The sequence below is a fragment of the Schistocerca nitens genome, chromosome 6, assembly GCF_023898315.1.
Source record: "Schistocerca nitens isolate TAMUIC-IGC-003100 chromosome 6, iqSchNite1.1, whole genome shotgun sequence".
Taxonomy (NCBI): domain Eukaryota; kingdom Metazoa; phylum Arthropoda; class Insecta; order Orthoptera; family Acrididae; genus Schistocerca; species Schistocerca nitens.
In genome coordinates this window covers 722346260-722361691 of record NC_064619.1, presented here as the reverse complement: position 1 = coordinate 722361691, position 15432 = coordinate 722346260, and the positions used below count along the sequence as shown (strand labels likewise).

The window sequence follows — 15432 nt, the reverse complement described above, 5'->3', positions numbered from 1 at the left end:
TTGGGATCAGTAGAAATGTAGGAAAACCTGAGACAATACTGAGGCTGATACTTGCCTTAGAATGTAGGCTAAATAAAGGCAACCCTAATTTTATAGCGTCTGTTGATTTAGAGAAAGCTTTTGGCAATGTGGGCTGTACTGCACTCTTTGAAATTTTGAAGGTAGCATAGATAAAATATAGAGAACAAAAGGTTATTTACAACTTTTACGGAAACCAGACGGCAGTTATAAGAGTCGGAGGGCATGAAAGGGAAGCAATAGTTAACATGGGAACGAGGCAAGGCTGAAGTGTATCCCCGATGTTACACAATCTGTCCGCCGATCAAGATGTAAAGGAAATCGAGGAAAATCTGGAAGAGAAATTAAAGTTTGTGGTGAAGAAATAAAAACGTTGCGGTTTTCCGATATTGTAATTACGTTAGAAACCGTAAAGAAACCGGAAGACCAGTTGAACGAATTGAATAGTGTCTTGAAAAGATGTTATAAGGTGAACAACAGAAATAGTAAAACAAGGGCAATTAACAGTAGCCAAAGCAAATCAGGCGATGCTGGGGAATTAAATTTGAAAATGAGACACTAAAAGTAGTGAATACATTTCGTTATTTGGGCAGTAAAATAAGTAATGACGGTGGCAGTGGGGAAGATATAAAATGCAGACTGGTAGTAGCAAGAAAGAACATCTGAAGAAGAAGAATTTGTTAACGAGTTGTATAGATTTAAATGTTATGAGGTCTTCAATGAAATTATTTGTCTGGAGTGTTGCTTTGATTAGCAGTGAAACTCAGACGATGGACAATGTAGACAAGAAGAAAGTGGAAGCTTTCGAAATTCGGTTCCGCAGAAAAATGCTGGAGATTAGATGGGTGGGTTGAATAACAAATGAGAATGTTATGAATTGAATTGAGAGAAAAGAAATTTATGGCCAGCTTTACTAAAAAAAAAGGGATAGATTGATGGGAGATATCCTGAGGCATCAAGGAACTGTCAATTTGGTAATGCAAGGAAGTGAGGGGGGGGGGGGGGGTAGGAGTTAAAATTTATAGAGGGAGACCAAGGTTTGGTAGAATAAGCACGTAAAAATGGATGTTGGTTGCGGTAGTAGTTCGGAGATGAAGCGAATTGCACATGTTAGACTAGCATGGAGAGCTGCATCAAATATGTCTTTGGACTGAAGACCATAACAACAGTACTATATTATGAAGTCTGCATTCGTCAAGCAGGAAGTAATGTTGTGAGTGCGTTGCTGCCACCTGTGAACTTTGTGAAACCTCTCGTAGGTGGTGAAGCTTACCGATCTGCGTTGCTAAAATGCTATTAATACCTATGTGTAAGATGATCATCGAAACCGTGTTCAGCGTTAATAAACATGAAGAAAGTGAAAATGTAAACTGTAGTGTTGTGTACATGTATTCAATAATTGGTCAGCCCACCAAATAACCACAAGTGTAAGATTCTTTTTCTTTCGTTTGGACTTTTGTCCCGCATCGATGCAGGGTCAGCATGGTTGTTAACGCATTTGATGCGCTTAATTTAATAAATGTCCATCCTTTCGCCGCGCTGTTACCCTCTCCCCCCCCCCCCTCCCCTCGCCCCAACGAGACGGAATATGTGGACGCCAAATGCCTGTCTGGAGTGTTGTTCATGTGGGAATGAGAGAAAGTTTTTTCAGTGCTTGCGAATCGTGTACTGTGGCGGGACTTGGCTGCCAGCCCTGCTATACCGGAGATCTTCGCAGAAGCGATTGGCAACCCTTCGGGCACTAGAGGTAGGCGTGCAGCCTACACGGCCCCTGCACTCCTCAGCGCCGCGGACTCCCCCGTCGCAGTAACGGACGGACACCAGGTGGCGGTTTTCGTCGAAGCAGATGTTTCTTTCTTTGATCAATAAACTTTTGTAAACTTTGATCACTGTTTTCCCTGTGCTGGTGTGAGCGACACACCAAGGCGGGTATTCGTCCAGTGAGGAGTGAGAAACCGCCTAAAAACCATATCCGGGCTGGCCAGAACACCGACACAGTCGTTACCCTGCCTGTCAGGTTTTATCCGGGGCAGACACATCTTCCCAACCCGAAAGAGACCCATTAACATGTACGGCTAGGCGTGTGGATCAATCACAGGTGAAGGTTGCAGAAGAAATTCCACGAGACTTCCGTGGCGTTAAAAACATCTGTAACGCTTCAAGCTGTCGTTCGGAAGTCAGATATTCTGTTCATTCACGCGACCTAAAAGTCCATAGATTCCGGAAGCCGTTTTGATGCCGTGCTTCTAGCATTAACACTCCGGAAAGTACCTTACGATTTGTGGCGGAGGGTGCTTCTAGGAGCTCTAATTTCTCAGATTTTCGCGTCATGGTCATTTTGTGAGACGTATGTGTTAGACGCTCCTGGAGTTCCACCAGTATACGTCTCCCTGATGCAAAACGGGTCGCTTGTAGAGCCTGCCACTGGAGAATGTTAAGCATCTCCGTAACGCCGCCATGCTTACTGAATGTTCTCGTGTCGCAGCGTGTTACTCGTTGTTGAATTTTCTCTGTCTCCTCTATTAATCAAACATGATATGTGTGCAAACTGATGTGATATACCCAAACACTTCCAACTGTTCCGCATATCGTCGAGCTGTAAACAAAGAAAAAAGTACGTTCTTATAGAATGTCGGTAAAGATGTGAGGTTGAATCACGAGATATTGTTAAAGTCAAAAGTATAGTAAAGCGTCTCTCTGGAACGACTGAAGATGAAATAGCCATATGCATCTGCCAGTGGAAAAGACAGGTGAAATACTGTGATCTATTGGAAAAATCCAAAGGGACTATAAGATTCACCCAAGAAAAAAGGTTACTGCTAGTATCTTGTTATTACGCGAGCCTTAGTAACATTAATTACGTAATTTTTGTCTTCAAGTATCTTTACGCTCAATTTAATCGAATAACATGTCGACACCGGTCTCCTATTATTGTATATTATAATTTCATAACTGCCATTCATTTAATAGTAATACATACATTGCCTATTAGGAGTCTGCAATGTTCTCCTTAATTTTTTGACTCGAGTCAGATAGTAGGTACTCTGCACCAATATATTTCTTCACACATTTGATACCAGATTTCATTTATAGTCACACACGTGTTCGAGTTTGAATTAAAAGTTTTTACTTATATGGATACAAAATTTAAAAATATTAACTTTGTTTATACTGTAACTAATACGAGGTAATTGTGTCAGAAAGTGCATAGTTTCCTTTTCATTCGTGCCATATAAAGTACTATTTAAAATATGAAAAACCTCTCAGTCCAGACACGCATTATTTGCATAAGTAACTCAATCAATTTTGCTTACTGCTCAATGAAAAGCCGTAAGAAACAGAAAAACAAGCTCAAATTATACTGATTACAATTTCGTTGTAATTACTATTAAAACAGTCTTGATCACGATTTATTCAACAAGGTGACCGGTTTCGACCACTACTGTGGTCATCTTCAGACCATTGAGTAGGAACCTCTTTCTGTTGGAGAGTGATTCTCCAACAGAAAGAGGTTCCTACTCAATGGTCTGAAGATGACCACAGTAGTGGTCGAAACCGGTCACCTTGTTAAATAAATCGTTATCAAGACTGTTTTTAATAATAATTACTTATAAGACATTGATCACTTCTGTTCCCGTAATGCATTCAAAAGTAAACAATTTCGTTGCTTTGGCTTACTTGGCATACCGAGAGAGGAAGCATTTACTAGCCGACAGCAGGACGCCAGTGTCTCCACACTAAGCAGCAGTAGGTGTTATGGTGCTGTCTCTCAACATAGTCCAGTCGGAGCCTCCATATCACACAAGCCCGGCCGTTCCCATTTTCGTGCCCTTCCCGCCTTTCCTTTATTCTACTCTTCTTATCCCTCCCTTTTCCTTATCTGATTCGCTCTTCCTCACCTTTTATTCGCTCTTCGCAATACTACATCCCCACCCCCAGGATATGCAGCCCAGGTTACGTGCACTGACTTGTACACGACAGCTACGCCACCGGCAGCATGATGTCCGCGTTTTTTTTTATGAAAATCTCTTCCAGTAGCTTAGTACTGAGATGGAATTTGGCACTGCAGACGAAATTTTGAAATTGTCTTTCGTGTAGCCTTTTTGTACTATACGTCTGATCGCACTAAATTATTCGTACGTAGTTTTGTATGAAATCTTATTTATGTTAAGCGTATTCTTACAAGTGTTGAAAATCTGAGGCGTTTTGTAATATTTTTATGTTTGTTTTCATTTGAAGAGTACTGATCGAATAATACTGATAGCCACATACTTGGTGATGAAGTGTCTACCTCCCCTAAGCGATACAGTCTTTTTCTCCATGGAAGTGTTATCCATTCTATAAAGAACTTCAGTTATTAATGAAAGAAATAAAGTCCCTTAATGTATCTTCAACTTCAAGATCACTTAATATGCAGAGTGTTTCACAATTCCTATTAAATATTCTAAGGGCTGTAGAAGGTAATTAGCAACTCATGACCGGAAATATACCATTTGGATATAAAATAAGTTAGAAAATCAAGTCACTTTCAAATCTCCCGCTACATGGTACGCTCACAACTGAGACATTGAGCTCTGACCCGTGTGCTCTACAGGTTCTGTTCCACGTGGTAACCATGCTGTTCGCTGCACAAGCTGCAAGCTGTATCTGCAACGCATGCCTCCACACACACGGTCCACAATCACTGGTGTGCGTCCGTGAAGGCCCACAGCCGGTCCCGCCAGTTGTGAATGTGCCAGCTCCTCGCAGCCGTCGTTGTTGTGGGCGAGACTGATATACAGTACGACGGAATGAGGCGATCCGCAAAATATTATCGATAAACGCGTTGTGAAGCTCTACTATTACGTACCGTATCGCAAAGCGGGAGCTTTGGAAGTGATCCTACCTTAAAATTTTGTTATATATCCAAAGGGAACATTTGCGGACAGGGATTGCTTATCAAAAATTTATCTACTATGTCCTACCTACAGCCTCTTGAAGATGCAATAAGAATTGTCAAATACCTTGTATTTGCATTCATTACGACGTTTCGGCTGCTGTCAGCATCAGATCAAAATTTACCACTTTTACAACAAAATTAAGTGTCAGTTGCCACAAAAAGTGCACCAAGGCATGGTAAACGCATGATTGTTCAGACACAGCTTTTATTTCAGTTGAGACAGAACTTTTTCTCAGGAGTTGTAAGTTTTGCGCTTATAATGGCAGTAATCGAACGTCATAAGAAAGAAATATATGTTAATAGATCTAGATGAGTTTATACGCAAAAGTAAAGCTTCTGAGAATTCCTAATTTTAGAACCTGTACATAAACCAATTTCAGAACTTGGCCACACCAATATATATTTGTGTGTGATGTATGTGTAAACTGTGTTTAACTATTACACGTACGAATGAAAGGAGCGAATAGAGGAAAACGAAACAAGCAAGTAATCCTAATAAACATAGGTCTGGAAACCAGCGGCTTCCCCGATACGATATATGCAGAACAGTTGTCATACCAATGTTAGAAAACCGTTAATGTCTAAGGCTATATTTATTTCGAAACACTGCAAGCGAGATGTAAATTACAAAGCGATGAACTGCTATTGTTTGATTTTATCATCATTCTAGACGCCCAAGTATTGGTAAATAGAGTTAGGACAACTGGGGTATTGATCGTGGCTTCCCAGGTCCCGGAATTTGAACGCGTTGTATTTTATTGTTTGAGGGTATTTAAAAGCTTTGTCGTATTCAAGCACTGCTGGTAGTGTCAAATAACTCCGGCAATGCATTGTGGACGGTTGTCAGTGCGTTCAGAACACGTCTGAAATTTTTGAACGTGTACGAGCATCGATGAAGAGACGTTCTGAAGTCATGAACGGAGCCGTGTGGAACTCTTGTTCTGATGTGCCTGTCTTCAAGTGCTTATCTGCAGTTTTGATGCTCGCTGACTCTTATTACAGGGTGTCGATGTACTCAGTCGTAATACGTCGTATCGGAGAAACCATTCGTTTCTGGACCTTTGTTTATTAGGGATAGTTCTATGTTTCATTGTCCTCCACTTTCCCCTTTCGTTTGTACCTATAATAGTCAAACTTTCTGTAGAAAAATAAGAATGAATTAGTTCTCAATTTAGAAAAGCGATATTTTTTCGCTCTAGAGTAAAATTTAGAAAAAGAACTTACGTCGTTTTTTCAATCGCCTGTTCAGTTCTTTTTTACCCTCTCACAAGCGGACCGCGTCCACTCGTCGTCACCGATTTCGTCCTTGGCCAGAAATGAAAGTGACCGAAGTGGGAGAACCAGATAGACAAATGTTTAGAAGAAATAGCATTTTTGGCATGGGTTTGGTGTTGCATGAGTCATTCATGTTAGCGTAGTGTCCACGCAACGATTGGCTCGGCGGAAAGAGTACGGAACTGTAATCCCCATGCGAAAACTTTTTTTGTTCTCAATTTTTTCCTAACTTACGCTGCAAATATACCGAAACATGAACAGACTAATGCCCTACTATACAGTGCAGTATCCCATAACCATTTCTGTAAAATTATTGCCAACATTTTGCCTACATTAGAAAAGTGGCTCTTTTGGACCGATGATTCAAAACACGATGGATGAGTTTGCACCACATATATGAATGTCATCATAACTTCGTCAAAATCTGGTAAAGTTGAAACAGCGTTATTCAAACATTCTTTGGCTGATGTGATTAAGCTCTAGGTGCAGGGAAACTAATTATTTCCGTTAATCGACTCGTGGGGAAGGCAAACAAACCCACAACTCTACGATGAGATATTTTCAAGACGAAGAAGGAGTGCTATCGTGCATTATTAAAGTGATTTCCCGTAAATTCACTCCGCTAGTGTAACAGTGCGATGTCCGTTTTTATCGTCAGGTAAAGAATTTGAACAAAAAGTTTCAAAAGTGCTCTTATGTCATCGAGAAAGAAGAAGAAATCACATTCCGAGAAGACTGCATCAAAATACAATGGATTACCAGTTATCCTCGCCAATGCTTCGAAGAATGATTCGTTATGCATGTTATGCTGCCAGACTTTTAGACGAGAGTGAACCTTTCTTGAATGTAAACCAAGTTTGTTTGGCTATAGAAACTTCAAGCAACCACATAATTGTAAAAATGCAGACTTCGTGACGCGTGCAAGATGCCTAGAAAATTACTACTTTCCCTCTTTTCTGATGATACGAAGTTCTAATGAACGTGTTATAATCCCTTCCTGGATATTTATTTCCAATCCCAAATCTTTCTTGGCCTATTCTTTTCGTACCTTTTACGTAAATGTTAATAAATACGATTTAATGAACATTATTTGGGTTTATCTGCATTGTAAGCAGGTAAAAATCGAAAATAAAAAAAGAAACGATGCATGTGGATGACCACTCTTTCAAAAAATTGGGAGCAATGTGGTGGGACAAAATTAATGTCTACCTTAAAGCTCCATTGGAATATGAGCTACTTCATCATTTTTTTCCTATGTAAGCTTCATAAAGAATTCGAGTTGTTATTGCATTGTGCAGGCCCTAAAATTTCCAAATGCGTATGCGCCTTTTAGGAGAGCTGCACCTGCAACAGAAAGTTAGTTTTGTTTGTTTCTGGCTGCTGTTCACGGCGAAAAGATGTCAATAAAGACACCATTTTCTTTTTCACATCATGCATATCCCTTTCAAATAACAGTTATTTCAGTCCATGTGTCTAATATTTTTAGTCTGATTTTACAATCTCAGTTCATAAGCGTCCATAAACATTCCCATTCATAATGCTCTACCAGCATTAATGTTCTCTCCATACTGCACTCTACAGTCCGATAGTTTTCAACACAATAAATACACACTCTTAGCGATAGTAGGTATCCTGCAAGGAAAAAAGCGACTGTCGAAATTAAGTTTCTGAGGACAGCGACATGTTGCAATCAGCAGGTTTTATTAACTAATTTCGCTCTTTAATGTAACAGCTAACAGCTGTACTTTAAACAGTAAATTCCAGAGTTTCTGATGATTTTCTTGTTAAAATAAAGAGCGAAAATGGTCAATAAAACATACTAAGTACGACTTGTGGCTGTCCTGAAATACGAGAGTTGGAACTTAAATAGTGGCAACTATTTATTCACAACCGATAGAAAAGAGTTACATGTTTGCACGTGTTACTGTCCTTCAGAGTAGTCACCAGCGTTGTGTATAATTCGTTGCCAGCGATGTGGAAGGCGCAGTATACCATTAGCAGAACCTGTTCTGTTGATGGTGCGAGTGGAGCGGTCTACTGCCTGTCGAATCTCTGGAACAGTTCTGAAGCGAATGCCACGAAGTGGTTCCTTCATCTTCCGAATCAAATCAAAGTCACAAGGCCTTGAGTCCGGGGAGTATGGTGGATGGTACAGTAGTTCCCAGTCCCATCGACCGAACAGAGCAGCCACAGCTAGCGCAGTATGCACCGGCGTATTGTCGTGGAAAATGATGGGTGGGTCCCGCAGAGAGTGTCACCGCTTATTTCGCAAAGCTGGTCGCAGGTGATGCTCCAAAACCTAACAGTAATGCTGTGTACTTACGGTCTGTCGTGGAGGAACGTAATGGGTTTGGATAACACCATCACAGTCGTACAGGAGAAGGGCCATAACTTTCACCATACTGGGGCTCTGACGCACTTCCGACTTTCGCCGCGACCCATAATGACGCCATTCGTTGGATTGGCGTCTCAGTTTTGGCAGTAGACCTCTCCATTCTCGCCATCAACAAAAAAATAGCTCTGAGCACTATGGGACTTAACATCTGAGGTTATCAATCCCCTAGAACATAGAACTACTTAAACCTAACTAAGGACATCACGCGCATCCATTCCCGAGGCACGATTCGAACCTGCGACCGTAGCGGTCGCGCGGTTCCAGACTGAAGCGCCCAGAACCGCTCAGCCACACAGGCCGGCCCACCATCAACAGAACAGGCTCTGCTCTCTGCTAACGATATACTACACCTTCTACATCGCTGGCAACGGGTTCTACACAACGCTGGTGACTACTTTGAAGGACAATAACAGGTGCAAACATGTAACTCTTTTGTATCGGTTGTGAATAAATAGTTGCCACTAATTAAGTTCCAATGCTAGTAGTTTACATACTCGTTCTCGAGACATAACAAATCGGTATTAAATCAACGCACTTTCGACCTGGCGTCTATAGTGGGAGAGGGGTCTGAAAGCCAACGAGCCACCTCACTTTGATATTACTGGCAGCAAAGCAACAGTAACCAAGGCCAGCCGCAGCGTTGGCTCCGATTTGCCGTCTGTACATACGATGCAAATCTCGACTAAAGAACCGGTAGGCTGAGGTTCGTTGGCCTTCGTTGCGTACGCGCCTCAACACAAAGGGCTCATGCCTCGAATGACCCGCGTCAAAACTTCTGTTTTCTCTAAACGCCTCGCTATCTGGAGTTCACACTTCCGTCACTGTCATTTCCGGCCAAGCCGTGCATCTACAGAACAAAAAGATTGTACGAATTCGGTAATGACGAGTAGGCACTATTACCTTTGTCAGAGATGGGCTGCCGAAGCTCGCCGCGTGGTTCCAAATCGCTGTGTTGTACAGTTGGAAGGCCTGCTACTGGGGCCACGGCCGTGACTGGCCGCGACGCAGCTGAAGGCGCGTGTGTGTGTGTGTGTCCTGCCGGCAGACGCACGCGGAGCGGGCGGCCGAGGAGTCGTGGCTGGAGGTCCAGCCGCACCCCGTCTTCGCGCCGGACGGCGGCAGCTTCCTGCTGCTGGCGCCCGTCAAGGAGACCAGCACGCACTCGTACACGCACATCAAGCACATCACCATCACCGAGCAGCGCATCGCCGTGCTCAGCCACGGCAACTACGAGGTGATGCGCATCCTCGCCTGGGACAACGACAACCACCTCGTGTAAGCACCAACTCTGTCTCTGTCTGCAGCACTGTCGCTCTCCGCAGGGAAAGCCCCTACTGTGCAGCAAAACCTTTGCACGCTCATTTCAGTGGTTCGTCGTGGCTTCTGGTCAATACCCAGCGACAAATAACAAGTTCAGAATCACTGCATTTACGTGAGCTCCCGAACCCCAAATCTGCAAACAGGCTTCCCAGTTCCACTTTTTGTTGCATGTGTAAAACACAGGGCCGTGCCCAGGTAACCCTGCGCCCCTGACACAACTGCGAACGCTTACTCCCTCCCTCTCCCCTCCATAAAATTTTGTGGAAATTTTTCTACTCTCAAATGAACACGTCTGCCATTGCTAGCCCATCAATTCAATATAAATTTGGTTACTGTATTTAAAATGGTTGTATCTTAAAACTATACTTAACAAAAATTCTGCATGTGGAAACACACTGCCGCGCGGGATTAGCTGAACGGTCTGAGGCGCTGCAGTCATGGAGTGTGCGGCTGGTCCCGGCGGAGGTTGGAGTCCTCCCTCGGGCATAGGTGTGTGTGTTTGTCCTTAGTATAATTTAGGTTAAGTAGTGTGTAAGCTTAGGGACTGATGACCTTAGCAGTTAAGTCCCATAAGATTTCACACACATTTCAACATTTGTCAAGGACTGCGAAAATGGCTACGTAATGAGACATGACAGAAAAATTAGCACAATGCTGAACAAAGAAATTGAAGGCTTTTTTTAGCGTGTGTCAGTTTAATTCGCACTAGAACAACACAGAAATAAGTAATCATTAGCAACGCCAACTTCCAGTGTACTTAAGATATAGACGCTTGAGTAATGGAGCCAATGAATCATAGCAAAGCATACTTTTTAAGGCCCCACACGCAAGCCAATCAGTCGGGCGACTCGTCCATTTAGCGGGACTGCCCCTATCCGTTCGCCTATGTGTGGGCGATTGGTTTGCAGTCGGGTGTGTGGTCCAGGTGCGTCGGTATCACTAGCGAACTTCTACCTGCTAGCCCCGACCGCTACCTTCCATACCACAATCTGTCAGTGCAGGCATGTAGGGTCCGCCAAGCAGTCGCCATTCTCCACACACAATCGGCGGGTCAGCGAGTGCGTCGGTACAGTGGTCGGGCTGTGAACAGGCAACTTCACACGAAGGCTCAACTTATTGAATAAGCAAAGTACAGGGTGATCAAAAAGTCAGTATAAATTTGAAAACTTAATAAATAATGTAGACAGAGAGGTAAAAATTGACACACATGCTTGGAATGACATGGGGCTTTATTACAACAACAACAAAAAACTTCACAAAATGTCCGACAGATGGCGCTGGAGAGCAAAACTGCTACCGTGACGGGAGAGAGGTACGCCAATATGTTACAGAATCGCATCATCCTCAGCCTGGCTGATAAACACCTGCTGGAACGTACGTTGTTTATGCAGCATGGCGCTCCACCCCACATTGCTAGACGCGTGAAAGATCTCTTGCCCGCGTCGTTTGGTAATGATCGTGTGCTTAGCCGCCACTTTCGTCATGCTTGACCTCCCAGGTTCCCAGATCTCAGTCCGTGCGATTATTGGCTTTGGGGTTACCTGAAGTGGCAAGTGTATCGTGATCGACCGACATCTCTAAGGATGCTGGAAGACAACATCCGACGCCAATGCCTCACCATAACACCGGACATACTTTACAGTGCTGTTCACAACATTATTCCTCGACTACATCTATTGTTGACGAAAGATGGTGGACATTTTGAGCATTTCCTGTAAAGAACATCATCTTTGCTTTGTCATGCTAATTATTGCTATTCTGATCAGATGAAGCACCATCTGTCAGACATTGTTTGTGTTTTTTTGGTTCTAATAAAACCCCATGTCATTCCAAGCATGTGTGTCAATTTGTACCTCTCTATCTCCATTATTTTGATCACCCAGTATATATGTCTACCGATACGAAGACTAAGAATTTTCCGAAATATTGCTAACCAGCCACGAAGCGTTTAGTACTGAATTATTTGTATTTACACAGCAGATCGTATCAGCCAAAACCTACTGCATATCCCCTCCAAATCCTCTTTTGCTTGTTTCCTCCACTGTCACGTCTCTTTGCAATCGGCAGTCGGCAAAAAATCGGCAAAAATGGAAGTCTTCGGTCAAACATCATATTTACTTCAGCACTCGCTCGCTGACCTTTGAGATTCTACGATACAGTAGCACAGTAGCACCAAGATCTCCGGTGTTGAACATGAGCAAGCTGTATAGATGGCAGCTGCACTTAGCCATGTCAACCATGTTAGGGACAGACGTCTGTTTGGCAGTAGGAATTTATGTATGAAGTTATTTGGACGAAATGACACTGCAGAAACGACGCAGTGCCTACATGGCGTGTACAACTGTAGACTAAGGGAAAACGTCTTCTCGTAAGTAGAAGATACGAACACAAGGGTAAGTGAACTCACGTACCTCTTACAATTACTACTAAAAATCATCTTTTTCTCCATCAGTTTTTGCTCGCCTTCGCTGCCTGCGCCCTTGCCGGCGGTTCATCTCGTCACGTCGTAGGTACGACCCTGGTAACACCCTAATATCGAAATTTAGAAATTCGGTTCTGGTTGCAAGAGATCCGATTCCACAATCAGTTTTCGGCTCCATATAAACTCGCTGCCATATTTCAGTCATAACTGAGTCGGCTGGTTGCTTTTTAAAATGTTGGTTAATAAGAAAGAAGTAATTTACTTTAGAGTGAAGGAGAAGAAGAAATTCGTATATTTAATTGATGAAAGGCGCAGTTTTTAATTTCTGAAATGGAAAGAGATAACTGAATGCTGATGTACGCTGATGAGCCAAAACACTACGATGACCTGCTTACGAGTGTGTGGCATGGATATGGCAGGTCGGTGGTAGGTTTCCGGGGGTACGTGGCACCTGGCGTCTACACACCACTTCCCGTGAAACAACGGCCAGTGATTTGTGGGCGATCGGGCTCAGATCAGGCGAATTCGGAGTTCAATATCATGTTCCTGAAACCACTGCAGGACGATTCTGGCCCTATGAAGTGAGTAGTTACTAGGTGGAAGATATGCTCGTCGTCGGGAAAGACATCACATGTGAAAGGTTGCAGGCTCACAGCTGTCAGGGTGCTTTCTGTTGCTACCACAGGTCCCACCGAAGCCCACGTGAATAGCTTAATACTGCCTCCATGGGTCTGCGTCCGTGCAGCAGTGCAAGTTTCGCCTGGATGGCGGCGTATCCGGACACAAATTGATGTAAAAAAAGAAACGTGATTCATCCAATTACATGAGACGTTTCCACTGGTACACGCTCCTATATCGACGACCCCGTGTTCACTGCACTCGTAACTGACGATGTCTTTTAGTCAACATTCGAACACACAGGGATCGTCTACTGCGGAGACCCATTATCAACAATGTGCACTGAATTGCGTGTTCAGAAACACTTGTGCCTGCACCAGTAGCTTACTCGGTTACCATATGTGCTTCCCTACCGCGATGGCAATTACAACTTCACCATCCAGCCTCTCGGTTTTACTGGCAAAAGATCGCGTAAAAAATCAGTGGTCGGTGACAAAACTTCACACAGTCTATGCTCAAGATGAAGCACATGTCTTTGTTCATCAGGAAGTTTTATAGCTAGTCTCGAAAACGTCGTAATGTGAAAATGTTCGATCAGTTATGGCTCCGTATTTTAGCACTATCCTTCGGTATCCAATGGGTGTAATAGAACAGTTTTGCACACATTAATTGGAGTGCATGAGATTTTTAAACATCAGTTCTTCAGGATTTTGAAACATCTCTTTCTGAATAATCTCTCCCACCTTCACCTCAAGATTTCACTGACATCCATAAGGTAAAATACTAGCTGAGTACCCAGTGGTTCCCCAGGTATGTACTTATTCTACTTTATTCGTTCATCTCCTCCTTCCTCCTCCTTCTGTCCGTTTCCTCCTCCACCCTCGGATCATCTCCTCACTCCCCTCTCTCTGTCCATCTACTCGCTCCCCCTCTTCCCATCCATCTCCTTCTACCCCTCTCCCTGTCCATAAGCTCCTCCCCATCTCTGTCCATCTCCTCATCCCTCCTCCCCCTCTCTTTATCCATCTCTTTCTGCCCCCTCTCTGTTTCCATCCCCTTCTCTTCCCTTTCCCTGCCCATCACCTTCTGCCGCCCCCCCCCCCCCCACCTCTCCCCCAGCACGTTATCACACCCACCCCAATAGGACGTTGCTAGTTCAACAGTATTTCTTTCCAGATAGTGAGTAATATGAGAACCAAGTTTTGTTGAAATCGGTGCAGGTGTTTAGGAAGAGTTTTTTTTCCCATGAGTTTGGCAGCGTATGCACATGACACACACACACTGATCAGCCAAAACATTATGACAACTGCCCACTGCGACGTTAGATGCCGCCTGGTGCCGTCGCGGGCATGTGACACGGTATCAAATGTAGGTAAGGGGAGCAGACACCGACGCAGGATCACCCTGGCGAAGATATGGTCTGCAAATGGGGGATTCCATTGAAATTAGCGACTTTGACAAAGGGCAGATTATTACTACGCAGAGCCTCCAAAAAGGCGAATCTGGTCGAATTATCACGAGCTACTGTCGTCACCGCCTAAGGAAAGGAGTAGAAGGACGGGGAACCTGCCGCTAGGAGCTAAATGTTTGGACGTCCACGACCCTCCACAGAACGCGGGGTTCTGAGGCTTATCTGCTCTGTAAAGTAGGATAGATGGTGATCTGTGGCATCTCTACCGAAAGAGCACAATGTTGGTGCACGCACAAGTGTTTCGAAGCACACCGCCCGTCGCACATTGCTGTACATGGAGCTCCGCAGCAGACTACCCATACGTGTTCACATGTTAATCCAACGACATCGTCAATTACGATTGCAGTTGGCACGGAGACCGTCGATCGATGGGAACGTGTCGCCTCTCAGGGTGCTACACTAAGTCGCTGGTCGTCGCCACAAATGCCGTCATCGAAGTGAACGGAGGCTCGAAACGTGCAGCGTGCCGCTTACTCAGACTCGCGGGAGCAATATTATGCTATGGGAGACATTCTCCCGCACTTGTATCGGACCTGTGGTAGCAGTCGAAGACACGCAGGCAGCTCCGAACCACCAGAATCCCTTCATGCTTAAAATCTTTCCCGAAGGCGATGTCATCTTTCGGCTGTATAGTTGTCCGCGGCTCGGAGCCAGAACCGTGCTACAGTGGTCTGAGGAGCATTGTGGGGAAATCACGATGATGTCTCGAAAACCAGATTCGCCTGATGTAAATCCCATGGAATCCATCTGGGTCGCTACTCGCCCACATCATCGTATACGCGGATCAGCGGCCCGTTATTTACGCGAATTACCTGTCCTGTGCATAGGCATGTAATGCCGCATATATCCACAAACCTACCAGCAAACTGTGGGGTCCCTGATATGCAAAATCAGTGATTTATTTCATTCCAAAGACAGACAAACAAGCTATGAGGCAGGTGTTCATAATGTTATGGCTAATCAGAGTATTTAAC

At 44.0% G+C, this 15432-nt stretch overlaps 1 protein-coding gene across 3 annotated transcripts in view; it reads left to right on the top strand.

Annotated features, from left to right (window-relative positions):
* The window catches only part of LOC126262714 (inactive dipeptidyl peptidase 10), a 1533490-nt gene that overhangs the window by 1365147 nt on the left and 152911 nt on the right, over window positions 1–15432 (top strand). For all 3 annotated transcript variants that reach the window (XM_049959500.1, XM_049959499.1, XM_049959498.1), the window contains exon 12: window positions 9673–9902. In XM_049959500.1, the coding sequence (XP_049815457.1) occupies window positions 9673–9902 (230 nt within the window). The remainder of the gene's footprint in view (window positions 1–9672; window positions 9903–15432) is intronic.